The sequence below is a fragment of the Vulpes vulpes genome, chromosome 13 (assembly GCF_048418805.1).
Source record: "Vulpes vulpes isolate BD-2025 chromosome 13, VulVul3, whole genome shotgun sequence".
Classification (NCBI taxonomy): Eukaryota; Metazoa; Chordata; class Mammalia; order Carnivora; family Canidae; genus Vulpes; species Vulpes vulpes.
This window is the reverse complement of record NC_132792.1, coordinates 85,392,611-85,419,624: the sequence shown is the minus strand read 5'-3', so window position 1 is coordinate 85,419,624 and position 27,014 is coordinate 85,392,611. Positions and strand designations below refer to the sequence as shown.

The 27,014-nt window shown below is 46.2% G+C and overlaps 1 protein-coding gene across 25 annotated transcripts in view; it reads left to right on the top strand.

The window, feature by feature from the left end:
- The window catches only part of MTCL1 (microtubule crosslinking factor 1), a 128,394-nt gene extending 102,686 nt beyond the window's left edge, over window positions 1-25,708 (top strand). For 6 of the 25 annotated variants that reach the window (XM_026005942.2, XM_072734906.1, XM_026005941.2 and 3 more), the window contains 7 exons: window positions 404-571; window positions 6,193-6,447; window positions 11,426-11,722; window positions 13,256-13,287; window positions 17,441-18,980; window positions 21,769-21,825; window positions 24,527-25,708. In XM_026005942.2, the coding sequence (XP_025861727.2) occupies window positions 404-571; window positions 6,193-6,447; window positions 11,426-11,722; window positions 13,256-13,287; window positions 17,441-18,980; window positions 21,769-21,807 (2,331 nt within the window). In that variant the 3' untranslated portion in view covers window positions 21,808-21,825; window positions 24,527-25,708. Of the gene's footprint in view, window positions 1-403; window positions 632-6,192; window positions 6,448-11,425; window positions 11,723-13,255; window positions 13,288-17,440; window positions 18,981-19,385; window positions 19,574-21,768; window positions 21,826-24,526 lie in introns of all 25 variants that reach the window. The other 19 variants (XM_072734908.1, XM_072734901.1, XM_072734896.1 and 16 more) reach the window with 6 other exon arrangements.
- Window positions 25,709-27,014: the final 1,306 nt, after the last annotated feature.

The window sequence follows — 27,014 nt, the reverse complement described above, 5'->3', positions numbered from 1 at the left end:
GGTTCAATGGCTGGTATCAAAATGACAGCATCGATAGGTGTTTATGTCTTGCCAGATGTGCATCCCCAAGCGTAGCTTTGGACGTATGAAGTCATGTGGAGCATTCTGGTAGCCCTGGTTTCTGGGTTCCCCGTGCCCTCCTGCAGCTACCTCCTTCCTGCTTCCGGCCCAAGTGCCGGACCCCCTCCTCCTATCCCACCAGGCCCTGAGGGGTCTCAGCTCTGGAGTCCAAGCGCTGGCAACATAGGAACCCCCCCCCCCCCGCTACGTCCCACTAACTGCAGACTTCCACTTGTTTTGCACCCATTATGATGGCACCTTGCGCACAACCCAGCACCACCTTGACGCCCTAAAGAATACCCTTGCATGAGTGGCACAGCCAACCCTGTGTTTCCTCCCGCAGGTGGTGGAAAACCAGCAGCTGTTTGGTGCGCTCAAGAGCCTGCTGGAGGACCTGCGCGCCGAGCTGCGGGAGGACGAGCACGCGCGGCGGCGGCTGCAGCAGCAGTACGCCAGCGACAAGGCCGCCTGGGACGTGGAGTGGGCCGCACTTACGTGCCGCCTGGAACAGGTGCCTGCCTGCGGGGTCTGCCCTGGGTCTCCCCAGCTCCTCCTCTGCCATCAGGGCCAGGTGGGGAGAAGGCACAGTTCTTCAGATCCATGGCGATCTTTACAGTTCCTCAGATCCTCCAGGGGGAAAGCGGGGAACAGCTGCCTGCTTTGTCTCCTTAAAATTCCCAGCCTTGGGGTGCCTGGGGGGCTCAGCCGGTTAAGTGTCTGACTCTTGATCTTAGCTCAGGTCTTGATCTCAGGGTCATGAGTTCAAGTCCTGTGCTGGAGCCTACTTAGAACACACTCAAACAACTTCCCAGCCTTTCCAAGGCACCTCCTTCTCTCCTATTCACTGTCCCAAGTGTGAAACACAGTCTCCACTGAGCACCTTTTGACAGTAGCATTTTCCCATTCTGCATTGAACAAGTCTGTATTTAGCCCCCTCAAAGGACAGTCAGGGTGAAGTGGTGATCAGAACACACGGACTTAGTTCAGATAGGTGCAAAGAAAATGCAGATTGTGACTTCAGTTATCTTTGGAAAAGGAAGACATTTAGATTCCTTTAGATTTCTCCAAACACTGAAAAGAGTTTGTAGGCCTTCCACTACATGCCCGAGAAGTCTGATCAGTTTCCGAGTCTTTATTTCCCCAGGAGGAAATGGAGGCCCAGAGGAAGTGGCTGATCTCAAATCATGGAGACTTTAGTGCTCGAGTGGAAAGAACGGAGTACTGCCTCCACCCTCCCAACAGACCAGAGCCTCCTCAGAAATTTTAGGCCATGGCCATGGTTGTAAGGTCAGATGTAGCCAGAAACATTCTTTTCTAAGTGTTTTCTCCCTGGAAACCCTTAAAAGCAGGATCACCTCCTGCCCTGAGTCTCCCTGGAAACCCCTAAAATCAGTATCACCTCCTCCCCTCAGATTGTTTCTCCAGGTTTCTTTCAGCCCCTTGATCATGATGGGAGGAAAAGTCTGTACATCCTTGATCATCGACTTTCTAAGCCTTATTTTGAGGCAAATCCTAAAGTAATTAAAATTTTATATGAATTGGCTAGAAAAGAAAGGAGAAAAGAAATTGCCCAGAAAGGAGACGTCTTCTAAATGGCCTTGATAAAAGCTGAAAGTGTCTGTCATGCCAAAAGAAAACAGCTCCCTTGGTACTCATAGGTTCAACTGCATTGCCAGCTGGGCAGGGGGAGCAGTGGATTCAGACTTATAGTCCCAGGTAGAGTGGAGACATTGTCTTCTCTGCAGAGGAAGCAGCAAAGCGTAGCAAAACCAAAGCATCAGGCCAGGCTGGTAGAGCTGCTGACCCAGTTATGAATCCTGCCTACTTGCCTGGTAGAAGATTCTTACTAGATGCTCTGTTTATCTTAGTGCACAGCCTGAAGAGTCAGCAGTGGAGGAAAAATGAGTAAGGATGCTCTCCGGTGAGCTGCCTTAAAATCTATTTTAAAATATGTTTATGGGGGAGAAAGCTAAATATTTTCAAAAATGTTAAGGGTAGCTAAAGAAAGGAGGCCTAATCTTTGATATGAGCCAATTTCAAAATATTTCATCTTTGTTTTAGAGAAACCTGTATCCACCCACACATGTGCTACTCATCAAGCCTCAGGGAGAATCACTAGGCACCAAGAAATAAAATTAGGACTTCAAACCTAGAAACCAGGTGGTAATAGGTAAAGATTCATCTTCCGCCCAAATCATTCAAAAGTTTCTTGAAACATTTGCAGCCCAGGGAGCAATGAAGGTGAGCTGAAGCTAGTTCATTTATAATACTCCCATCTTTACTCTCTTCTACTTAAAAGCAAAAGAGGTGAATTCTACCAGAAGTTAAGTATTTTATCTCTGTGGAGGCCATGTTGTTTCCATGGCCAAATCTGTGATTCCTTTAATTAACTCTCAAGTCAGGCCTTGTTCTAGATGCCAAGGATCCAACAACAAGAAGATTATTTTTTGAGGGACTCTCAGTGCAATGGGAGACCCAGACGAGGGCTGTAATTTATAATAGTGTAATGAGTGCCCTGCCAGACCTGCACACTGTGCTGTCAGGAAATAGGGGTGTGTGGGCCAGACACCTCAGTCTGAGAGCTCAGAGAGGGGTTGCTTGTGAAAGTCCTGCTTAGAATGAGTCTCAGAAGATGAATAGGAGTGGGTATGTGGAAAAGGAGAGAAAGGACGTTTCAGATAACAAAAGCATAATGAGCAAAGGACTAACCATATCTGAGGAGCTGCACCGGGTCAGGTATGTAGGAAAAGAAGAATGCGTGAAAGATTGAAACATTAATCCTGATTTTATCATGGAAGTAAAGAATCCTGATTGACATTTTTAAAAGATTATTCTGGCTTCAAAGAAGAGAATGGATTAGAAACCATTAGAATTGAATGGAGTCAGGAACAAGACAGGGATGTCCACTCTCACCACTGCTATTCAACATAGTACTGGAAGTCCTAGCCTCAGCAATCAGACAACAAAAAGACATTAAAGGCATTCAAATTGGCAAAGAAGAAGTCAAACTCTCCCTCTTCACCGATGACATGATACTGTACATAGAAAACCCAAAAGTCTCCACCCCAAGATTGCTAGAACTCATACAGCAATTTGGTAGCGTGGCAGGATACAAAATCAATGCCCAGAAATCAGTGGCATTTCTATACACTAACAATGAGACTGAAGAAAGAGAAATTAAGGAGTCAATCCCATTTACAGTTGCACCCAAAAGCATAAGATACCTAGGAATAAACCTAACCAAAGAGGTAAAGGATCTATACCCTAAAAACTATACAACACTTCTGAAAGAAATTGAGGAAGACACAAGGAGATGGAAAAATCTTCCATGCTCATGGATTGGCAGAATTAATATTGTGAAAATGTCAATGAAAATGTCAGGGCAATTTACACGTTTAATGCAATCGCTATCAAAATACCATGGACTTTCTTCAGAGAGTTAGAACAAATTATTTTAAGATTTGTGTGGAATCAGAAAAGACCCCGAATAGCCAGGGGAATTTTAAAAAAGAAAACCATATCTGGGGGCATCACAATGCCAGATTTCAGGTTGTACTACAAAGCTGTGGTCATCAAGACAGTGTGGTACTGGCACAAAAACAGACACATACATAGATCAATGGAACAGAATAGAGAACCCAGAAGTGGACTCTGAACTTTATGGTCAACTAATATTTGATAAAGGAGGAAAGACTATCCATTGGAAGAAGACAGTCTCTTCAATAAATGGTGCTGGGAAAATTGGACATCCACATGCAGAAGAATGAAACTAGGCCACTCTCTTGCACCAGACACAAAGATAAACTCAAAATGGATGAGAGATCTAAATGTGAGACAAGATTCCATCAAAATCCTAGAGGAGAACACAGGCAACACCCTTTTTGAACTTGGCCACAGTAACTTCTTGCAAGATTCATCCATGAAGGCAAGAGAAACAAAAGCAAAAATGAACTATTGAGACTTCATCAAGATAAGAAGCTTTTGCAAAGCAAAAGATACCGTCAACAAAACTCAAAGACAACCTACAGAATGGGAGAAGATATTTGCAAATGACGTATCAGATAAAGGGCTAGTTTCCAAGATCTATAAAGAACTTCTTAAACTCAACACCAAAGAAACAAACAATCCAATCATGAAATGGGCAAAAGACATGAAGAGAAATCTCACAGAGGAAGACATAGACATGGCCAACATGCACATAAGAAAATGCTCTGCATCACTTGCCATCAGGGAAATACAAATCAAAACCACAATGAGATGCCACCTCACACCAGTGAGAATGGGGAACATTAACAAGGCAGGAAACCACAAATGTTGGAGAGGATGCGGAGAAAAGGGAACCCTCTTACACTGTTGATGGGAATGTGAACTGGTGCAGCCACTCTGGAAAACTGTGTGGAGGTTCCTCAAAGAGTTAAAAATAGACCTGCCCTACGACCCAGCAATTGCACTGTTGGGGATTTACCCCAAAGATTCAGATGCAATGAAACGCCGGGACACCTGCACCCCGATGTTTCTAGCAGCAATGGCCACAATAGCCAAACTGTGGAAGGAGCCTCGGTGTCCATAGAAAGATGAATGGATAAAGAAGATGTGGTCTATGTATACAATGGAATATTACTCAGCCATTAGAAATGACAAATACCCACCATTTGCTTCAACGTGGATGGAACTGGAGGGTATTATGCTGAGTGAAGTAAGTCAATCGGAGGACAGACATTGTATGTTCTCATTCATTTGGGGAATATAAATAATAGTGAAAGGGAATATAAGGGAAGGGAGAAGCAATGTGTGGGAAATATCAGAAAGGGAGACAGAACATAAAGACTCCTAACTCTGGGAAACGAACTAGGGGTAATGGAAGGGGAGGAGGGCGGGGGGTGGGGGTGAATGGGTGACGGGCACTGAGGGGGGCACTTGACGGGATGAGCACTGGGTGTTATTCTGTATGTTGGTAAATTGAACACCAATAAAAAATAAATTTATTATAAAAAAATAAAAATAAAAATAAATTATATTATACCAAAACAAATTGAATGGAGTAGCATGGTTCATAGGTAAAGATCCAGGGGTCTGCTGAACTAGAATAGGAAAAAGAAACATCTTTACATTCATCAATCTTTCACTAAAATCTATCATGTTACACAGCAACAGTGTGCTCCTAACTCCCTCTTCCCATCCTCTGCTGCTGTTGCCACAACTTGCTTCGTGTAACGTTCCACAAACACACAATACATTACAACTGTTTTTGCATCCATCACTCAATAATATTTGAAAGCAATTAAAAATAGAGGGGAAATGAGCTTTTATTTGTATTTCTTATATCATTCCCAGTGTTCATATTTTGTGTACATCAGTATCTTAGTGTCCTGATCCTTCTGCCTGAAAACGTCCATCATTTCTTAAAACACTGGTCTGCTGGCCATGATTTTTTTTTAACTTTAATATGTTGAAAAAGCCTTTTTTTCCCCTTTATTTTCAAAAGATATTATTGCTGAGCATAGCAGTCTATCCAGGTTGACAAGTTTCCCCCTTCGGCCCCAGAAGGATGCCACTCCATCATCCTCTGACTTACATGTGTCAGAGGAGAGGTGTGCTTTCACTCATGTCTGTATGCTTCTGTGTGTCCTGTGGTTTTCTGTCTGCCTCCAGGGTGTCCTGTTCAGTTTTCAGCAGTTTGCATAGGATAGGTCTAGATGGAATTTTTTTTTGCTAATTTGTTTGCTTTGGTATTTAATCTCATGGATGGTAAATGGATATTTATTGCAGACCGGTAGATACCCCCACTGCTCCATCCCTAGTTTCTCTGAGGATTTAGGACAGATATGCACCTGCCCTCAAGGAGCTTTATAGAAGGATAAGCAAGATATGGTGGTAACCGAGATAGAAAGTGGAGCTGAGAAGCAGACACAGGAAGCTAAGTGAACTCCCTGCTTTATGTTTTGTGTGACTCTCTATATCAGATGTTTGTAATTAGGACTTCAAAAATGAGAATTGTTTTCTTCCATGAGATTGGTCAAATCTTGGCTTAAACACATTTCCAGGAATGATATGCAGACATGCTAAGATTTTCTCCACCTGTTAATATAAGATTTGCCAGGAACTAAGGTCTATGCCTTTTTTCCTTGCCAGCTGGAAGAGAAGACTGAGAAGAATTTGGGAGAAGCAGGCTCTTCCACCGACAGCAAAGGGGCATTCAAGAAGGAAAGAGAGATGCATCAGAAGCTCCTTACTGACAGTCATGGCCTGGTCATGGACCTGCGCTGGCAGATCCATCACAGTGAGAAGAACTGGAGCCGGGAGAAGGTGGAACTTCTTAGCCGTCTAGACAGAGACCGGCAGGAATGGGAGCAGCAGAAGAAGGAGCTCTTGTGGAGAATAGAACAGGTAAGGAACCACCCAGGCACCCACCAACAGGGAAGGCAGTACAGACAACTAAACTGACCTGGAAATAAGAGCACTTAGAGGGAAAAAAAAAAATCAGGCTATTGAGAGGTCCTAACCCCATCAGGATGTTTCACAGGCTTCCAGAGAAGAGGAAAAAATGTCATAGAATTTCTAGCATTGGAGACCCAGACTCTACCCTTCCATTACACAGATCCTTTTGTTGCAGAGTTTGGAGGTAATAACTTCCTTGTATGTGTCTATCTGTACAGTATGTCTGTGGTCAGGGCTGGGGGGCAGGGTAACATTCCAAGGAATTTAAAGACAAAACTGGAAAGATGAGATTATTTCAGGTCTAGTAAGGTGATTCCTGCCAAAAAAGCAAACTACATTTTAAGTTTGCCCCCTAGAGATGTGGTCACAGTGACTGCTCCAACTTGAATGGAATTCCTGTCCTTTAGTAAAGAAATTGCTGAATTAAGTTGGAAATCAGGCTGTTTGCACCTGCTGTGGATATTGCTGAGCTGTGATTAGGTAGGACCATAGTCAGGGGAGGGAGCTGGTTGCTCATCCTCTTCAGCTAAACAAACATTCAAACACCCAGATGAACTCAGGAGGAGAGGGAGAGTTGTTTTTTTTTTTATCTTCCAGAGAATCATTCTCTGCATGGCATCACACTTGGGACCATTTGCATTGGTCACACCTGAGTGATGCACAAATTAAATTTTCACATGAAACTGATGAAGTTTTGAAATTCTTCTCTGGCTAGATTTTTACATAGCATATATGTATTTTTGCACTTAGTTCAGCCTGTCACACTTATACATTTATGAGGCCTCAAGGAAACATATTAATCAATAAGAAACTGAGTTCAGGAAAAGTAACCTTTTTACTCTATCACAAATACTTATACTGCCTGCATTTATGTGGGAGCTTTTTGAAAAATGTGCTCTATCATCACCAGACATAATACCTGTGTTAGGCAGGTGCAATGGCCACAGTTAGTTTCTGCATGCTGCAGGGGAGCAAGAGAAGGTGAATGAACTTAAAAAATAATAAAAAATAAAAAGCCAGGAGCCTTTGGCTCAGATACTGTTGAGAAGAAGACACACTGCAGATAGAATGGGGTGGAAGTTCTTCCTAGTTTTAGTTACTCACCTAACTGAGTCACCATATTGACATTTGATGTGGCTCATTTCAAAATTCCCCAAATTCTATCAAAAGAAAGGTGGCCACTTCCTGTTTGGCCTAGAGATGCATCATTTGAGAAGAATCTTCTGTATTAAATCCCCAGTGTACCTAGGTTCTACTGGACAGATAAGTTGTTAGGTGGAAATTACAGGAGCAAACGTAGCATGTGTTCTTGCCAACTGGTCACAGATCTATCAGATCCAGCCTCAGCTAACTGGTGTCTCAGTAACTCCAGGCACCATGTTATCAAGAAGGTTCCCTCTTGGCCTTCCCTCTGTGAGCAGTCAGTCTGTCCCTCCTGTACCACAGTAAGGCCATCATAATCCCTGTCATGCCCTTCTGGGGTCCACTTTGCCTGTTATCTGGAGGCTCTTTGGTCTTATCATAGCTTGTTTTTGGAAATCACACCTTGGATATAATTTAAGCAAGTCTTATAAGGTCTTACTTTTGGGAATGAGCAACTCTTAGTAAAGGAAGAAGTAGTAGGACATCCAATGATAATCAACTTTTGAAGAGTTAATGACTCTTCAGGAGGAGCAATCACCCCATTTTAAAACTGTATTTTGAAGAGTAACTGTGGGCCTGTGCTGAACCCCATTTCTGATTCACATCAGTATTCTGTGTCAGGACTATAGCAGTTCTGCTGAGCCGATAGCCTCAGAACTTGAGTCCTCAAGGTTAACATATTTGAGCATAATGGATTCAAGACACATGGGTTCCAGGCGCTCATCTGTTCCTGAAATCTGTGCAGTGGATCCCACAGGCTTTGTACAATGATCTCACTGCTGTTTTTAGAAGAGGATTTGCTGCCAGTGAATGATGCTTCAGTTATGCAGTTGTGGCTTTTAAAAATAAATCCAGCCTTTTCCCCCAAATATTCAGCATTTTAAAAGAAGATTTTATAAATCTTAGTGCCTGATCCCAAAAATTAGATGAAGCAGTTACCAGGCATTCTCTGGAAAAGAGGAAATTGACTGAGGCGTGTATATGTGTATAGATTTTGTTTATCATTCATTTAATTTTTAGCTCTACATTCCATAGATAAACAAGAAATACAGGTGAACATTCTTCATAAGGTATGCTCTTGATATTTGACTACTTGGTGAGCCGTGTAACCTTGACTGTGATAACATAATACAGTTGGTGAAGGAAGTAACACTAAATCCATTTTCCACTTTCAGAACACATGCTTCATACTTGTCCGGTGTCATTAAATTCCTACATAATTTCTGTACCACATGAGGCATTTTATATGACGGATGACTATGGGAATGCGGTTAAGGTCACTTAACACATGTCATCTATCTTATCAGCATCTCTTGTCCCAGTCCAAATTTGATTGGGCGATAGTTACCTTTTATGGAGTCACACTACATTTCTCCTTAGAATTAAATTCCCAGTTAACATGCAGATGATCTAGGACTCGCCGCCATACTAAAGACCATGTGTCATTCCAGCCTCCTTCCAGCAACTTCCTTAAATCAGCTGCCTCTACAACCTGAAAGGCCATTCTTTTAAAACCTGTCCACAAGGTGACCTTTTTTTCCTTTGACCAGCAAGGAGAAGGGTGGGTAAGGTGACACTGTTGAGGGTTTATCATTTCCTGTATTATTTGAAATGCAAGTCTTTTCTTTTTCTATTTGCAGTAAAAGTTGTTCTACTGCAGGATTCGAAATACAGTAGGTGCTGATGGCTGGTCTGAAATGACTCTCCTAGGAAACCCTATCCTTTTAAGGACCCATTATTCTATTACAACATCCCAGAGGCATCTCAGCAGCAGATACCCATTCCAGTTCGTTTTCAGGAAACCTAACACTGACCAGCTTTAGTGTGTTTTGCTCCTGGCTGCCTGCATTTATTTTTGAATTCCCACTGTGCCGAGCTAAAGTGTGCTCGTTCAAAGCCCTCCTCCTTAGTCATTCTTTCCTCCTCTTCACACACACCCTCGGTGTGCATTTGCAGCTCCGAGTGTGACTCTTGCATTTTAATTCCTTGCCCAGAATAGCTTAGAGATGATCATGTGTTGAAACTAAATTGTGCTGGCATACGTTAGATGAACATAATAAAAAGCTTTCCCTTTTTGTTGTTGGGTTTTGTTTGTGTTTTAAAGAAAACAGTTTAGCATCTTGAAGAGAACTAGGAAGAACTGTGTCTTGGGGTTGAGGGACAGGAGAGATCAGAGGGGCCAAGCTGAAACCCAGAGTGGTCAGCTTATTCCCTAATTCGATGGTGACCCCACCTCAGAGGCTAACGTTTAGGCTCTGGCCACTTGAATCTCCGTCTTTCTCAAATAATCCACCGTCTCAGAAATTACTAAAAATGAGTGAAAGTCCTTTGTCTCCATTATTTCACGTGGCTTGGTTCCTGCTGATGCACATGCCACTCTCACTTCCAGCCCATGGATGAAGGCATCCCTTGAGACCTACAGGTGTATTCTGTGAAAGATGCTTGGCTAAGAAATAAATTAATGCTTCCAATGGAGTTGTAGAACCCTTAAGGACTGAAAATCTTTCTTCAGCAAATCCAGGGTGTCACTTTCACCCTTCAGATAGTTTTCTTAGTCAGAAGGGCAGCTGATGTGGTGGAGTGTGAGAGCATGTCACCCAGTAACAACCCCAGTGGAGACACCCAGGTGGAACTCTCCTCAGCCCTCCACTGTGTTTTCTGTGCATGTTTCAAAAGGAAGGCAGTGAGGAAAAGTCTGGAGAGTCCAGGGAAAGCAGTCCATTACAGCTTCTTTAGGGAGTAAGCATCCGCCCTACTCATCATATCCTGCCTGTCCCTGTGATTTCACACTGGCTCCCTTCCTAAGTGGCTCCACATGATTTGTTCTAGAGCTGTAAATCAGCAAGGCGTGTATTGCACACCGACCCCAGGGAGGGTGAGCAGGGGTCTCATGGACAAATAGTGCACCTGGCTGGACTTGTCTGGCCAGTGGCTCCTGCACAACAGGCATCTGTCCCCATTTTACAGATGAAAACACTGAGCTGGGGACAGCTGGGAACTTCACATCTGCTAGCAAGCCGGCAAGCCACAGGACAATGGCTCCAACTCAGGCCTTCCAAATCCCAGAGGGTCCTGTGTTTTGCCCACTGTTGCTTCCTGAATTTTCCAAGTCAGGCAAAAAAAAAAAAAAAGGTTTAGCTCTAAAGTATGCAGCTTATTTTTTGTTTTTAAGTCAGACCAGATCTTGAATTAACTTGATAACTAAGGTTTAATTAACCCTCTCAAGCAAAGTTAGAAATTGTTTCTGACACCCTATGGTTACAACCCAGTTCAATCCCTTGGATTATATGCAGGACTCATTCCAAAGGACTTGGAAATAATAGTGACCTAAGGAGGAAACTCTGCTGGTGAGGAAAATCAGATTCACCCTCAGAAGTTTGCTATCGCCAATGGTTTTCCTTAAGTTCTGAAAGTATAAAAGAGAGCTCTAAATATGTCATTTAACAATGTTCAGTTTTTTAAAAATAAATGTATAATGTCCCGTGGACAGTACGCCACGTTGTATATAGTAATATATATATTCTACTCAGCAGGAATTGGCTTGTGTGTGTGATTAATGTAGATTTTACAGTCCAGATAAAATTGTGATTTTATTTTTTTTTAATAAAAGCATCTGTAATGTTGTATTACTTTTGAAATTAAGGCCAGAACTTTAAGAACATTTGCTTCTCACAGTCTTTCCGATGGACCCAAGCATAGTGCAGATCATGGCGGAGCAGTGGTCTTAGGGAGAGCCACATACAGAAAAGTGAGGCTAATTGTTTTCATTTTTTAAACCCTGAAGTTGCAGAAAGAAAACAGTCCCCGGAGAAGTGGCAGTTTCCTCTGTGATCAAAAAGAAGGCACCATCCGCCCCTTTGCCCATCCAGGAAGCCCCCGAATGCCCCGTCCCTTGGGGATGTGGTCCTGTGCAGACACCGACTCCACCCCATTCGAAGACCGGCCGCTGTCCAAGCTGAAGGAATCAGACAGATGTTCAGCACGGGAAAACCTCTACTTGGACGCCTTGTCTCTAGATGATGAGCCAGAGGAGCCTCCAGCCCGAGGGCCCCAGCGGGAGTTCAGAAACTGCCTCCCCCAGGTCGGCCTGGGATTTGGGGTCCAGTTAACTGCTGCAGGACCAAGGGGGTTGTCAGGAAACCTGTCCGTGTGGCCGGCAGGCCTGGGATTTGCAAATCGCAGCCTCTGGGCTGAGTAAGCATGAAAACTTCATGGTGCCAAGAGTTCTGCTTGGTGGCCCTGACCCCAAGCTCCTAGTGAGTGCTGCAGGCAGTTCCCTCTACCACCATGTTTCAGGTTTGGAGAGTTTGGAGACATAGAACTGTGTCCTGCGTAAACAAAAGGTCTCATACATGAGCTGGTCCAATGAAACACACAGGAGGAGACAGTTTATTCTCAGGAGTATAGGTCTTCAACCTCTCTTTAAATCATAGCAGCCTTCTGATTCTAAACAACTTGCTGGTAACAAAAAAGGAATCTGTTCTAAGGAAAGTACCTCATGTCTGGAAATAGTATTACTAAACAATGACATGCTATAAATTCTTATACTGTGCAAAGAAGGGGGGAACAAATCCCAACACTTAGAAGCCATACAAAAATTAGATCAACAAATCAGTGAGCTAAGTAAGCTCTGGGCTGAAATTTCCATGGCACAATGTCAGGTTTTTCTAGTGATTCCCCTTCTACAACTGGGTTTTAAAACCGGGTTGGATTTTATGAATCGTTACGTGTAAGTCGGTTTAACCGTTGCGGTACCTGTCCCTAAGCCAGTCCAGAGACAGACTTCTAAGAGTTCATGCGAAGTAGTGTTGAAATGTGGGGCAGCTAGACTTCAGCCAGATGTCCATGAGGTAAGGTGCCTTCTCCGCAGTATATGGCCAGGTGGCATGACATCACCAGTGCGCCACCCTGTTTGATCTATTGGCAACTCCCATGGTGCAGTTGCACAGCAGAGAGGAAGCAGGTTGGGAGCCTGCCCTGGTCCCAGTCCACAGTGACTGGGGTCCTGAGCAAAAGTCAGTAAGTCATTATAAGCTCGCCTCTGATTCCAAATGGCAATGCTCACAACCGAGAATATGCTGAAGCCAAAGGCGGTTGCATCGACTTCTACAGTGAGGCTTAGACCAAGGGACCCAGCCACCTAACTTCCTCTATGGGGAGCCACATCTTCCTTTTCCCCACCTCCTCCTCTCTGTCTCTGTCTCTCTCTTTCTTACACATACGCACACACACACACACACACACACATACACACACACACACACGTATGTGTCATTACAACAGCCAACCTTGAAATTCATATACTAGCGTCCTTTGAGAAAGCACGGGAGAGCCACCTCCTTCATGATGAAGTATATAGCCAGTTTTTCTCACTCACATGGGCTCCTTCCTGGACGGCAGGAACTCCAGTCCCTCCTCACACTGCAGGTCCTCGTTTTATTATTATAGTTCAAAGAGCTGGGGGTCAGGAGCATTCCCAACCAACACTTGGCCTCAGTGTATATTCTAAATGGTATTTTCCTATGGCAGAAGAGCAAAACAAATCACTTAGCACGTTGAAGCTGCCTGACAACCAATATGAACAGATTCAGACGATCTTATTTCTTCTTTTTAGGAAGAAGAAAATCACAAGGGAAATCTTCAAAGGTAAGTAAGAGTAACGAAAACAGTAGTAGGCTACTGAAATTAAAACCTCTTGGTCTTAAAATTCTATCCTGTCACTGCAGACTGTCTTCAAAAGGACTTAAAGTAACACTTCTAAATAAGTAGTGGCTTTATTATGATTGATTTCGTAAATATAGAATTTTCTATTATTAGCAAGAAAGGCCAGAGACTAGCTGCACTGGTGTGGGCGGTAGTGTCATGGTGAGGACAGTTACAACTGTGGATTGTGTGTATAAAAGAATGTTGTGTTCAGTGGTTTCTGAAAAGTCCACAGAAACCCCTCTCGTCTCATTTGGTCTGGAAAGACTCCCACTTGATATGCCATGAGACATTTCATATACTGTGCATTTAAAGCTCTGCCAGGAGGATTTATTAAAATATTTCCCGGCAGTAAACCACAAATAAATTCAAAGTGAGTGATGCTGGTGATACTGGTTGTCACATATGACCCAAAATATATATGATAGGATGTATCTGAAAAGACACATCTAAACAGATTTGTTTGCATTTAAACATTAAAAATATACAACTGAGTGGAAAGTACAAAGATTTCCCATACACAACCCCCCACGCACACACCCCACCCTCACACACATGCTTCTTTATAGAGGAACACATGCTGTTTCCACCCCAGGAAACTTCTTCTCAGGGCAATTGACTGTTTCCAGATCTCCTCATCCCTGGTTTTCCTAGGAACTTCAAGTCCATGAATCACTGTCTCCTCCCCATGTTGCCCTGTATCAGGTTCATTCACAACCATCCCAAATGCGTGTGGTGCGTTTCTGTCCTTCAGGCTCTGCCTTGACTGGTCTTTCTCAGACCATCCAAGGCTGCATTCGAGAACTAGAGCCTGGTTTCAAATGCACTTCTGCCTCTCGCTAGCCATATGCCCTGAGGTGAGCTGGGTAACTAACTACCTTGTGCCTCAGTTTCCTCATCTGTAGACAGAAGGCATTTAAATTGCTGTACAGCTTAAATGTGTTACTACACATAAAACAAAGCAATGCCTGACACAGTCAACAGAGTTTAACTATCTTCACAGAGCTCTTCCGGGTATACTAGCTCTGATTTTTTATCTTTTTTTTTTTAAGTTTATTTTTTTAGTAATCTCTACACCCAACGTGGGGTTCGAACTCACAACCCCGAGATCAAGAGTCATACGTTCCACTGACTGAGCCAGACAGGCTCTCCTCTTATTTTTATCTTAATTGCTACTATTAATTTCAAAAGTCATCCATACTTAGAAAAGTTAAACTGAAATGAAAACTCAAACATCACAATATCAGAAATATTATTAAAACTTAGATATCAGAATGTCTGAGGTGAGAGGGGTACATGTGTGTCATCCCCACCATCCCCTTCTCCTTCTTGCTTCAAGAAGTTTCCTGTCTTCCCTCCATGCTTTCTTCCTTGTACCTTCACACAATGGCACACATTTCAGATGTGTCCTGGTTTTGTATCTTAGGTTTGGCCACTGCTAAGGCTGATGTGTCCCCTTTTTCTGCCCACATCGCCTCTGTTCCACAAAATCCATCCAAGCCCTGGAGGCAGAAATGGGGCTTAGACAAGCAGTATCCAAGGAACGTAGACAGGGTTGGGGTTTCGGTACCCATAGAGCACTTCCAGCCCCCAGTGAACAGCATTCTGAAGCTCATTAGTAATTCAGCAACCCCTGGACTTGGCCCCAGAGGCAAGAAGAGAAATCACACTTGCCGGAAAGCTTAATACCTAGTGATAAATTGACCTGTTCCTTCTATTTCTTTTTATTTTCAGTGCTAGTTGGGAGCCAGCTTACCGTTATTCATCAGGCCGTGGGAGAGTTTGTAGATGGTTTCTAACAAAAAAATACCACTCGCTTTTGCCTCTCTTGAGAAATAACAAGCTAGAAGGCCCACTAGGATCCGTAGTCTGCCCTCTTTTATGCCAGAGTGGTGTCCACAAGAGCATGTGTCCCCAGGGTGAGGGCAGAGGCACCCAGAGCTTTTTGCCACTTCTGTGGGCCAGTCCATGTGGTACACAGACCCCAGTCCTGGCCTCAGCACTGCTAGTGGTTCATGCAGTGGAGCGGCCCATGTACTGTCTGTCTGGGACCCTTCTGGCAGCACTTGTGCTGATCTGAAACTCTAGGTGTGGGCAGCCCCCGTGGTGCAGCAGTTTGGTGCTGCCTGCAGCCTGGGGTGGGATCCTGGAGACCCGGGATTGAGTCCCGCATTGGGCTCCCTCCCTGCCTGCTTCTCCCTCTACCTGTGTCTCTGCCTCTCTCTCTCTCTGTGTGTGTCTATGAATAAATAAATAAAATCTTAAAAAAAAAACAAAAACAAAACCCTAGGTGTTTAAACTTGTTTGGGGGTGTGCAGATAGCAAGATGTCCTATGAAAAAGTGGTGTAGTGGCAGAGACAGTCTGGGTGCCTCCCCTCCACCCCAGCCAGAGGGCCCAGGTCCAAGCTCACAGGCAGGGCCAGCCCCAAGCCTTCCTGGCCGCCACTGCTTTGCCCTGGGGGGCTTGACAGGCTGCCTGGGTGCTCCAGCCAGCTCCTGTCTCAGCATTGCAGAATCCTGGACCCTCTAGGGTGCCCGCCCTGGCCTATAGGAGGTAGTCAGGAAATTCATACCAAATAGAAATATATTCAGTGAAAGCACTAATATTGAGGAATCTACTTCCAAATGCACATCCATCAGGGAGCACTTACCCCAAACTGGCTGTTCCTTTAGCTTACCTATCTTCACCCCCACATGGTATATGTGTGTGTCTGCAGGCATCTTCCTCTTATCCAGGAATTCAGGAAGAGCAAGAACAAAAAAAAACAGGCTTTGGCTGTAAAGGAGGGAAGCAGAAGGAAGGGAAGAACTGGGCCCTGCTGGTGGATTTCAGCCGGGCCAGACGGAGTTTCTGTTGGAAGTGGTGTTTGGAAATTAGTGCCCACCTGTCACACCTTCCGCTTCCCTCCTTTGCTTCACATCTTCTGTTTGGTCTCTGGAGGTTAGTTAGTACAGTTGACCCCTGAACAACATGGATTGAACTACATGGGTCCACTTAGATATGGATTTTTTTCCAGTTAATATAGTACTATAAATGTATATTGTCTTCCTTATGGTTTTCTCTTTTTTTTAAGATTTAATTTTTTATTTGAGAGAAAGAGCATGAGTGGGGATGGGGAGGAAGGGCAGAGGAATAGGGAGAAGCAGACTCCCTATTGAGCAGGAAGCCCAACATGGGGCTCAGTCCCAGGACCCCGGGATCATGACCTGAGCTGAAGGCAGACACTTAACCAACTGAGCCATCCAGGTGCCCCTCCTTATGGTTTTCTTATTAACATTTTCTTCCGTTAACTTATTTTAAGAATACAGTATTTAATACATATACAAAATATGTGTTCATAATCTGTTTATAGATCAATAAGGCTTCTGTTCAACAGTTGGCTCTTAGTAGTTAAGTTGGGGGGAGTCAAAAATTATACATGGATTTTCGACTACATGGGGGTCAGATGCCCTAACCCCCGTATTGTTCAGGGGTCAACTGTACTTCCTTAGAAGTTCATCCAATAGATGATGAGGCCAGTGGGCGAACAGGACGTCAGATTATAGCTGTGATGTTGTGGTGCCCACCCCCCTGCATATACCATTAGCTGGGTTTGGATCAGGACAGGGCTGCTTTCCTGTCAGCAGTGCGAGCATCTGCCACAATACCTGGAACTCAGGAAACTCCTAGTAGGTTAGGATTTGAGGGCATTCATCAGCCAGATGTCCTCCTTCCTCTGGAGCATCCACAGGCCAAAATGAAACCATTCCAAAGTGGGTTTGGAGCTGAACACTAACCACCCCAGAGCTCAGCCTCCAGCTTGTTCCCATAACATTTGAGGGCTGCCTGTATTCCATTCTGACAAATATAAGGCTCCTGGAACAATTCCAGAGCTGTTAAAAGTTCGTCAAACATCCACAGGGCAGCTCAAGAGTAGAGAACATCAAGGAGCCAGAAAGTGTTCCCGCTGGCCTGCATGGAGACTGACACACAACAGGCACCTGTCCCTTGGGCAGCACATGCGTGCCACGCTGGGTCGGGGGTGCGGGGTGGCAGGTCAGCAGGCTGCCCGGCTGGCAGGCAGCTGACACCCTTTTCTCCCCCACCTTCCCCAGGGCTGTGTCTGTGTCCTCCATGTCTGAGTTCCAGCGTCTGATGGACGTTTCTCCCTTCCTGCCGGAGAAGGGCGTCCCCGCCACCAGCAGCAAGGAGGACATCACTCCGCCCCTGTCTCCTGATGATCTGAAGTACATCGAGGAGTTCAACAGCAAGAACTGGGATGAGAGGCCCCCGGAGCCCTGGGCAGACAGGACCGAGGGGGGGCGGGCAGGGAGCGAGGCTGGTGCAGAGCCTTTCCCTGACTCCTCCTGGTACCTCACCACAAGTGTCACCATGACTACGGACACCATGACCAGCCCAGAGCACTGCCAGAAGCAGCCCCTTCGGAGCCCCATGTGCACGGAGCAGGCCGGGGTGCGGGTGCTGCACAGCCCACCCGCGGTCCGCAGGATGGATGGCATCGTGGTGGCGGGCAGTGAGGGCAAGGGCCGGGCTGAGCCCGAGTGCCCGTTTCCAACTAGCAGAGCCAGGGGGGGCACTGGAGACACAAAAGGGGGTCCCTCAGAACATGTGCTCAGCAGGTGGCCTTGCGCCCCCTCCAGGCACCCCCGAGACTATGTGGAGGGAGGACTGCGCCCCCTCGAAAGTGCCCTCTGCGCCCCCCTGGGTTTTGCCTCCTCGCTGCACGGCCTGCAGATGTCCAAGAACATGAGTGATGACATGAAGGAGGTGGCCTTCTCGGTCAGGAACGCCATCTGCTCTGGCCCCCCCAAGCCTCCACTCAAGGACATGGCCTGCCAGACCAATGGGTCCCGGACGACGGGAACACAGACCGTCCAGACCATCACCATTGGCCTGCAGACCGAAGCCCTGCGTGGCAGCGCCGTCACCAGCAGCCCCCACAAGTGTCTCACACCCAAGGCCGGGGGCGGGGCCACACCCGCGTCATCTCCTTCCCGTGGCCTTCGGAGCCGGCAGATGGCCCCCGCCATCGAGAAGGTGCAGGCCAAGTTCGAACGCACGTGCTGCTCCCCCAAGTACGGGTCTCCCAAGCTGCAGAGGAAGCCCCTCCCCAAAGCTGAGCCGCCCAACAGCAGGACCTCCCTGGGGCTGGCCCCAAAGGGGTGCAGCGAGTCCGCCTGGGCCCGTTCCACCACCACGAGGGAGAGCCCGGTGCACACCGCCATCAACGATGGCCTCTCCAGCCTCTTCAACATCATCGACCACAGCCCCGTGGTGCAGGACCCCTTCCAGAAGGGGACTCGGGCCGGGAGCCGATCTCGCTCAGCAGAACCCCGGCCCGAGCTGGGCCCAGGCCAGGAAACGGGCTCCAGTTCCCGGGGACGGTCCCCCAGCCCCATCGGGGCTGGCTCAGAGACTTGGAGGGAGGAAGGGGGAGAGGGCACGCCCTTGAGGCAGGACTTATCCGCTCCCCCTGGTTACACGTTCACTGAGAACGTAGCCCGGATCCTCAACAAGAAGCTGTTGGAGCATGCCTTAAAGGAGGAGAGGAGGCAGGCCCCCCACGGGCCCCCAAGTCTTAACAGTGACAGCCACATGGGAGAAACCATCAAAGCTGAACCAGGGTCCATCGAGGTAATAAGGCTGAGTATTCCAACCGTCCCTCACTGGCTCTTCTGTTCAAATGTCAGGAAAACACATGTAAACCTGGGGTTTTGCTAGGTCATCTGGTTTCAGGAATAGGTTCTTGTGAGCTGGGAAGATACAGGGTTTATGGGAGAATGGAATAGGCTGAAACATAAGCCCCAAGCTGCTCCTAAAGAAAAGTTCCTATTATTGTCCTCAGTGATCTTTCCTTGAAGATGTAGCTCAGGGTTTGGTTCAGGTTCTCTTGTCTGATCTAGCTGATGGTGCTCGTCTGTCTATCTGGGCTTTTCACTTGGGGTTATAATTTGCCCTCTTTCTGTGTGAATTTGTGTCCTAGAAATGTGTGTGTGTGAAGTGTGTGAGAGTCACATCAGGGTTCTCTGCGTGCTCCAGATCTTTATCCAGGACAACACAAGAGGTGTGCCGGAGAGGGTGTAATAGTGTGGACACTAGAACGTGCTTCATCAGGAACGTACAAGAATGTCTGGATTCCAGTGCTGGCGTCAGTACAGAATAGCAGCCCTCTGTCTCACAAATCCCATGCCCTCTACGACCACGAATCTCCCTGGCAATAAAACCAGGTGAGACAGATGGATAAGATCAAATTCCTGCCTTCATACGATGTGGTTATTGTTATTATCGCCCTTACATCTGTCATATTATCACAGTCTATATGACCACACATCCCGTCACCTGCTATTACCCTGCGATATTATTACATCCCCCTTAACATTATTCACCAATGGGTCAACCTTGAATGTTGTTCTAATGCATATCCACATGCCGTATGTCCATACCACGCCACATTAAAAACAATCCTCATTTCCACTTCAAGAATGAGCGAAACAAAACAAATCCTGACAGTAATGCTGGGAATGAGAGGGTGGGGCTGCGGGCCTGGTGCAGTGAAGCAGCACATGTTCCCTGCCCTCGGCAGACACTGTGATCCCGCATGTAGACTTGAGGGTGAGGCTGATTCACCACTAGCCCGGAGGAACAGACTCCACACCCAGATATATCCGTAACCATTCCCCAGGCGAGGCAGCTCTGAGATGGCAAGGGTCGGAGAGGAGAGAAATAGGCTCCCAGGGCCGCCCCCCTGCTCTCCCACCATGGCCCAGGTAGCCCTGGCTTCACAGGTGAGGAGATGAGGCAGGTGCGTGTTTCCTGTGTTACCTCCAGACCCACATTTCCCCCGGGGTGGGGGTTGAGGGGAAACAATAGCCCCCAGTCTAACCTATCAAGTTGGAGTCAACTGACAATGTAGAGTTTAAATCTGAAGGAGGTCAAACCACGTGAAATTACCCGTGACCTACAGAAATGGCAATTGCCATTTCATTCAACCTAATATCGATGGTACATTGGCCCTGTTCCGAACATGAGTCTTTGTGATAAAGTTGTTTACGTGCTCTGAGAAGAACAAACCGTGATTAAGTGTTCTCAGGTGTCTTCTGCAGGCTGCTTTTACCCCCAACCCTCCAGGGGTCTCAGGTAAGTGACTTAATTCTGCAGAGGGCTTATTTGTGTGAATGCCCTACCTCCTTAGGGCTCTGGAGGAATCAGGGCTCTGGCCCAAAGCATTAACTGGCTGGTCTGTGATGTCCATTAATATTAAAAACTAAAGAGAAATTAATGTTTAGGAACCAAAAAGGGCTTTGAGTTACAGTGAATGCTCCAAGCAATCTATGATAATAGAAAGACAGCCGCTTAATGGCTAAAGCACAGCTCTAAGGCATGAAAACGAATTTATCAGTACGGACCTATGCCCATCCCCCTGCCACTTTGGTCCTCTCTGTAAAATGTCTGTTTAAATTATCTTCTCACTGGGTGTGTTTGCTACCAAAGAGATGATCGGCCAATTCGGGGAATTCAGTACCTGCCTGGAGCACTCACTGGCAGAGATTAAATACTATGGGCTCCTGTTTCCTTTTCTGTTGGTATTTTGCTTGTTCTAGATTCCAGTGAAATTGTTCCTATCGAAATTGACTTCCTGTAATAGGCCCATTGGCAATCCCTTCCCATCATCCCCTAAATTATGTAATAAGTAGTTCTGGGTTTTCATTCCAAAATCACCAGGACTTGTGCTGATTGTCCAACCTGCCCTGAGCACCCCGCAGTGGGCCCTTCCCTAAATGTTCCCTGGATGCCTGGACATGGGCCTCCCTGGCTGGGGGCATGGCGGGAAATCTCCCTTGTCTTTTCTCCTGTCCCATGACTATATTTATCCTCTTTTTTTCTCTTGATGCTGTAGCACCAGTTCTATCATGCAGAGAAGCTAAGAGATGAGTTATGGTGTGAAGGGCAAGAATAATCTGGAAATGCAGTGCTATTCTTCCCTCCTGTGTCTAGTGGAAAATACAAGGGGAAACTTTTAGTGTGAGCAGTAACCATGTGATCATTGTGACAAAAACAGACCATTTAATCCTGTTTCAAATACAACAGTCATGTGACTTCCATCTCTATGCACACCAAAGGGTTTCTGAAATGTTAAGTGCTAAAGGGCCAATGAGGGAAGAACAGAAAGCTGAGGGGAGAGATCGGATGTTGTTCTGCAGTGAGGGTCCTTCCATGCTCCAAACCACCTGGACCCATGCAGAGGGAGGCCTGCGTACCCGGGGTGCACCTGCCCGTTTCTGCAGGCCCCATGTTTCTCCTGATAGCTGTCCTTGGAACTACCACCAGGCTTGTTGACTTTAAACCTTTACTGTTCTTCTTGTTTAAAAAGTACTTTCCAACCTACTTGCTTTTCTTTTCTTTCTCTGTCTGTTCTGTCCAGAACCAAACTGTCTTACTAACTGCCCCCTGGGAACTCTAGCCCTGCCGGCCTCACGCCGTAAGTGCTTTCTACCTTCTTTGCACACTGTCTGGAAAGGTCATCTGTGTAACCTGGGGTTGGTTGGCGTCAGAAATGCCACGATTCAGCCTCAGAAACAAGGCTGAATCGTGCCAGGTAGATCTGCCCTGACCATAGAGCCCACCACCTGCACTGGCCTACAGTCCACATTCAGGGACAGATGGGCAGGCCTAGACATTCCCAGTGGCTGCACAGAGTACCGAAGAAATCCTGCTGAGATTTCCACTCTCTGCTCTCATAGGAGTAAAAGTATATTGGCTGGAGAAGGGACTGTCTCTGGCAGAGAGGCCTGGTCGGTGGGGATCTGTGAGCCGAATGTGTTCCCAGTTGGCCTGCCCCTGCTCGCTGGTATCCTGGAGGCACACATACACTACTAGATGCTATAATGAGATGTGACCATAATTCGATGAGGCTTTTCTCTCTCTTTCAACAACGGCACCAGAAGGAATAAATCCAAATGTATCTTGTCCTTCGAAGTGATCACCATAGGTGATGTAGTAAGTGCTCAATAAATATTTGTTGGATGAATCAACAACAAAGCCATCCCTTGCTCCAAAAAATAGTCTCACAGAATTGCCATCTGAGCCTGAATCGAGGCATGTGAAAAAAATACCAGTTTTATGTCTGATCACGAATTAGTAACCCACCCACCTCACCCACTAGTCTTAACTCAGAGTGTTAAATACAAAAATGCAGTTGGCTCTCAAAGACTAAAAAGTTGCTCTCAAGATAAAATGGCCACACAGCCGATTGCAGTGGCTTCTCAGGGAAGGACAGGACCGTTTGCATGTATGTACTGGTGTGTTACTAAAGAAAGAGTCCATTCTTGAACCCGGTCACACATTTCTCCCTATAGGGGTTCACGTGATGAAGAAGTGGCACCACGCTGTCTTATCAAAAGCCCGTTCTGGTTCAGTATCAGCCAGGTGGCAGTGGGCTGCGGCGGTGTTGGAAAAAACCCATGATAGCAGCCATCTCAGTATTCAGCACACCTGGCACACACCACACACTCATACATAGCAAATGCAGCACATGATACTCATGCACAAAATGACCCACGATGCACACATAACATCCTCATACAAGGCACATACTTGTACACAACATGATGCCACACATACACAACACACTTATATACTACGCAACATACACAATACAAACAACACACAAATCTGACAATAGGAGGAGCAGAGATGGAAAAAGACAAAGCAGTAGCAGGTGTCCTAAACCATGCACCTCCACGCATGTGCATAGCAGGGCTGAGGTGAGGAGAGGACAGCTCACCCCACCTAGTTTGCATTTCAGCTATTTCAGGCCTTTGTGGGCGAGGTCTTCCTGATTACCATGGTTCCCACCAGCCTAGCACTTTGCTAATCAAGGTTTCCCCATCCTCTGCTACAACTGCCGTCACAAGGAGGCCGGGGATGTTTAGAAGTATCTCAGTGTTCATGCCATTTCCCGTGGGGCCCACGGGGAAGCAAGGCCCACCTCACTCCATCACTCTTCCAGAAGCCCCAAGGCGGCGCTCTGCCTCCCCTCTTCTCCTTAGTCCTCACTGTGCCCATGGATACAGCCCACCGTCTCTTCTCCACTGTCACTCCCTGCTCTCCAGACTAAACCCTCCTCATCCTGGCCTCTGCACTTGCTTGTCACGTCTATGTCCGTCCTCTGATGTCCTTCCCTTCGGGCTCTGAGAGCCTGTATTCGCTGTCATTCTTCATTGCAGTGGCTTACCATCTCAGCTTTTTCTTGTTTGAGTGTCACCTGGGCAGGTGGGTTCCGCCCGGTGAACTCGGGTTTCCTCCCACCACCCCCACTCTTCGTGCACCAGCAGACTCCAGGTTTGGGCATCCTTGTTTCCTAGCCTGCAGACTAAGGACAAGTAGCTGGACATTCGTTAACACCAGAAAAGGAGCATTGGCCCTGGGAAAATGTATTATAGGTGGTCTGCCCCACAGTTGAGCGTGTCTTGCATTAGCTGTTCTCAGAAGGCGTAGGATGCCTGTAACAGAAGCACAAGCACACTCTGATGGCACTTTCTAAAATGCTGCAGCAGGGAAGAGTCATTAAAAACCAGACCGAAGTTAAAATTTCTGCCTGCAGCATTTTTTTTTTTCATGTTGTGGGAGTTTGTTTAACCCACTGTCAGTCAACTTGGAATCAACAGTAGCAGGAAATTCGTTTTAAGGTGAGTCTTTTTGCTAATACAGCTGGATAAATCATCCGTCTCTTCATGGGCCTCCAAAGACCAAAGGGTAGGGAGACTGGCCTTTTAGGGCCAGGTCACTGTAGCTAATAGATCACTCAGGAGGGCCAGAAGGATGGGGTCAGCCAAGTCAGACCATGACCAGGTGGCCTGTGGCTTTCCCCCACCTTCCATAGGCTCTAGCCCAATTCTGAAGATGCTTGTGTAAACATACCCATCTCACAGCATTGCCATATTTTGATCATAATTTGCTATCTTCTCATTCCTCTGTCACTGATCATCTGTTTGAGTTTTTCACTGACCATTTTGTTATTCTCCTGGAGCAAGTATAAATTAACATTGGGAAGTTGCCCGTAATCCATTGCATTTAACTGGAGTCTGTTGAGAAGTGTGTTTGGGGAGAGTCACCCCCTTCCCCCCACAAAGGAACTGTGGTTCTGAATAACCCTGTCTTTCTCTTTCTCGGCTTTGAAGGAACTACCTTGTTCCGCACTAGCCCCATCCCTAGAACCCTGCTTCTCCAGGCCCGAGAGACCAGCAAACCGTCGCCTTCCGTCCCGTTGGGCCTCACATTCCCCCACTGCCTCACTGGCTCAGTCACCCGGAGACCCAGCCTCCTTGGAGGAGCTCGGCGATGAGGAGCCACCGGGGGAGAAGACACACCTGTGACGAGTGCAAGTTTGCATGGATTATGAGGGAATGACTCCCTGTAATTTGCATAACCACGCTGTCATCAACCAAGCTCCACCCACAAGGAAAGATCTAGCTTTCCCAAGGTCAAAGAATGTTTTTAAAAAACACACAGCTGCTGAATGTCCAACCTGTGAACCTGAGATGTTTCTAGAACGAAACCGTAAACGTGCCTGTAATAACTTAATTTTTTTCATAGCTCAGAAAACTATTTTTGTCTCCATCTTTTTTACACAGTATATTAAACAAAAAAGCTAGATAAGATATAAATTTAAAAAATAAAAGTTTTAAAGATGTACATTTTAAGAGATTCTGAACACCCTTGCTCTCAATACTGACTGCCTCTCTGTTAAATTTGCACTGTTATGCCTTGGTTTGATTTGTTCCCACATTGAAGTAGAGTGTTTTAAGTTAACTTCATTTTGTCAGTGTTCTTGTTTTTTAAGAATTTTTGAAATGCTTCAGACTGATTCAGTGAACTTTTTGTAGTGAAAAAGCCATGAAGCCAGTCGACAAGACAGATATCCTCTCTACTGGAGGGGATACACGTCAGCATTCTTGCAAAGGTACAGAGTCCTCAGCTGGGCTTACCAAATTTGCTGTATAATCCACGTACTCTACTCGACTTGCATGTCTTTGGGTTCGAAGCGCTCTGGGGTGCATGTACATACTGCTACTGTGGTCCTACCATTGCGTAAGTGTGAGTCATCTGTCCCACTGTAATACGTTGTGAATCCCTCGTACTGTACTTTCATCGTTGTCCTCTTGCATTGAGATACAACAGCAATGGCATTTTTAAATTATTGTTAAAGATGAACTGGCAATATACAGTGTTTACTCAAAATTTTCTTGTTTAAGGAAAAGCACTACAAAAAGTCCGGAGGGTACCAAACTGAAGCAAAGGATGGTCCCTCAGAGTCTGTATGAGACAATGATGAAGTAGAAATAAAGCCTTTCAAGATGGCAGCCTGTTCCGGGACCTCATGTTTCACATGCCCTCCATCTTCCCCTAAGGGCTCAAGCAATAGTTTTCCATAGCCAGGGGAACGAGGAAAAGGGGAGGTCCTGTAAAGAGGCAACAGCTGCTAACACACCTCACCGGGGGTACACCGTGAGCACCTGGTATGCCACAGCTTCCCTGTTCTCCATAAGAGCGCCCTGGGGTTGATGACAAGGCAACTTCTGGTTGAAAACATGGCGGGCATGGAGGTGTGAGGCAACTGTTACCCACAAGTCAAAATGTGCCTGGCCTCTCTCCCTCTCCCCTCCCTGGGAAAGGGGGAGTGGCCAATCACCAGGACCCGCTTCCCTCCCTGACAGAGAGGTGTCACCCGGCCTGTCAGTGTGTAACAGAGTAGGGGGTTTATAAAGAGGTGATGCTGGTAAAGAGTGAAAGAACTACTTTAGGGCCGAAGCTTCTGGCCTTCATGTTCCATTGACTCAACAGTGCTGTCCTTCTCTAGACTGGCTAACAGAATAAGCTCTATTCCCAGCATTACCACAGTTCTACCTTTAAGCTAAATATTTTCCCCCAAAATGGAAAATACCATCTATTGGTGAGGACGTGGAGATGCTGGAACCCTGGGGTGCTGTTTGTGCAGCCGCTGTGGAGAACAGCATGATGGGTCTTGAGGTGAAACAATTATCTGTGCCCCAGCAGCTGTGGCCCAGAAGAAATGAAAGCTGGGACTTGAACTATCTGCGCACTGATAGTCACAGCAGCGCGATCCACAAAGCCAACCGGTGAAAACAACCTGTCAATCAGTGAGTGAGTAAATGAGATGTGGTGTGTACATGCTCCAGAATGTTCAGCCTTAGAAAGCCAGGGAAGTCTGGCACATGCTGCCTACCACATGCACCAATCATGAGGATGCTATGTTAAATGAAATAATCACAATATAATCACAAAAATAACTATTGTATGATTCCACTTCTTGGAAGTACATAAAGTAGTCAAATTCACAGATACAAAAAGTAAAATAATGGTTACCAGGGGTTGGGGAGAGGAAAGAACGGAGAGTTAGTGTTTAGTGGTTATGGTTTCTGATTGGGATGTTCTGGCAACAGATGGTGGTGATGGTTATACAACAATGTGAATGTCCCTAATACCACCAAACTCTACACTTAAAATGATTAAAATGGTGAATGTCAATGTATATTTTACCACAATAACAATGTTTAATGCAAAAAATACTCCACCTGACTACTCTAGACCTAGCTGCAAACAAACTGCCAAGTCAGCAAACCTTTGTGCCTACCATGTGTCCACAGT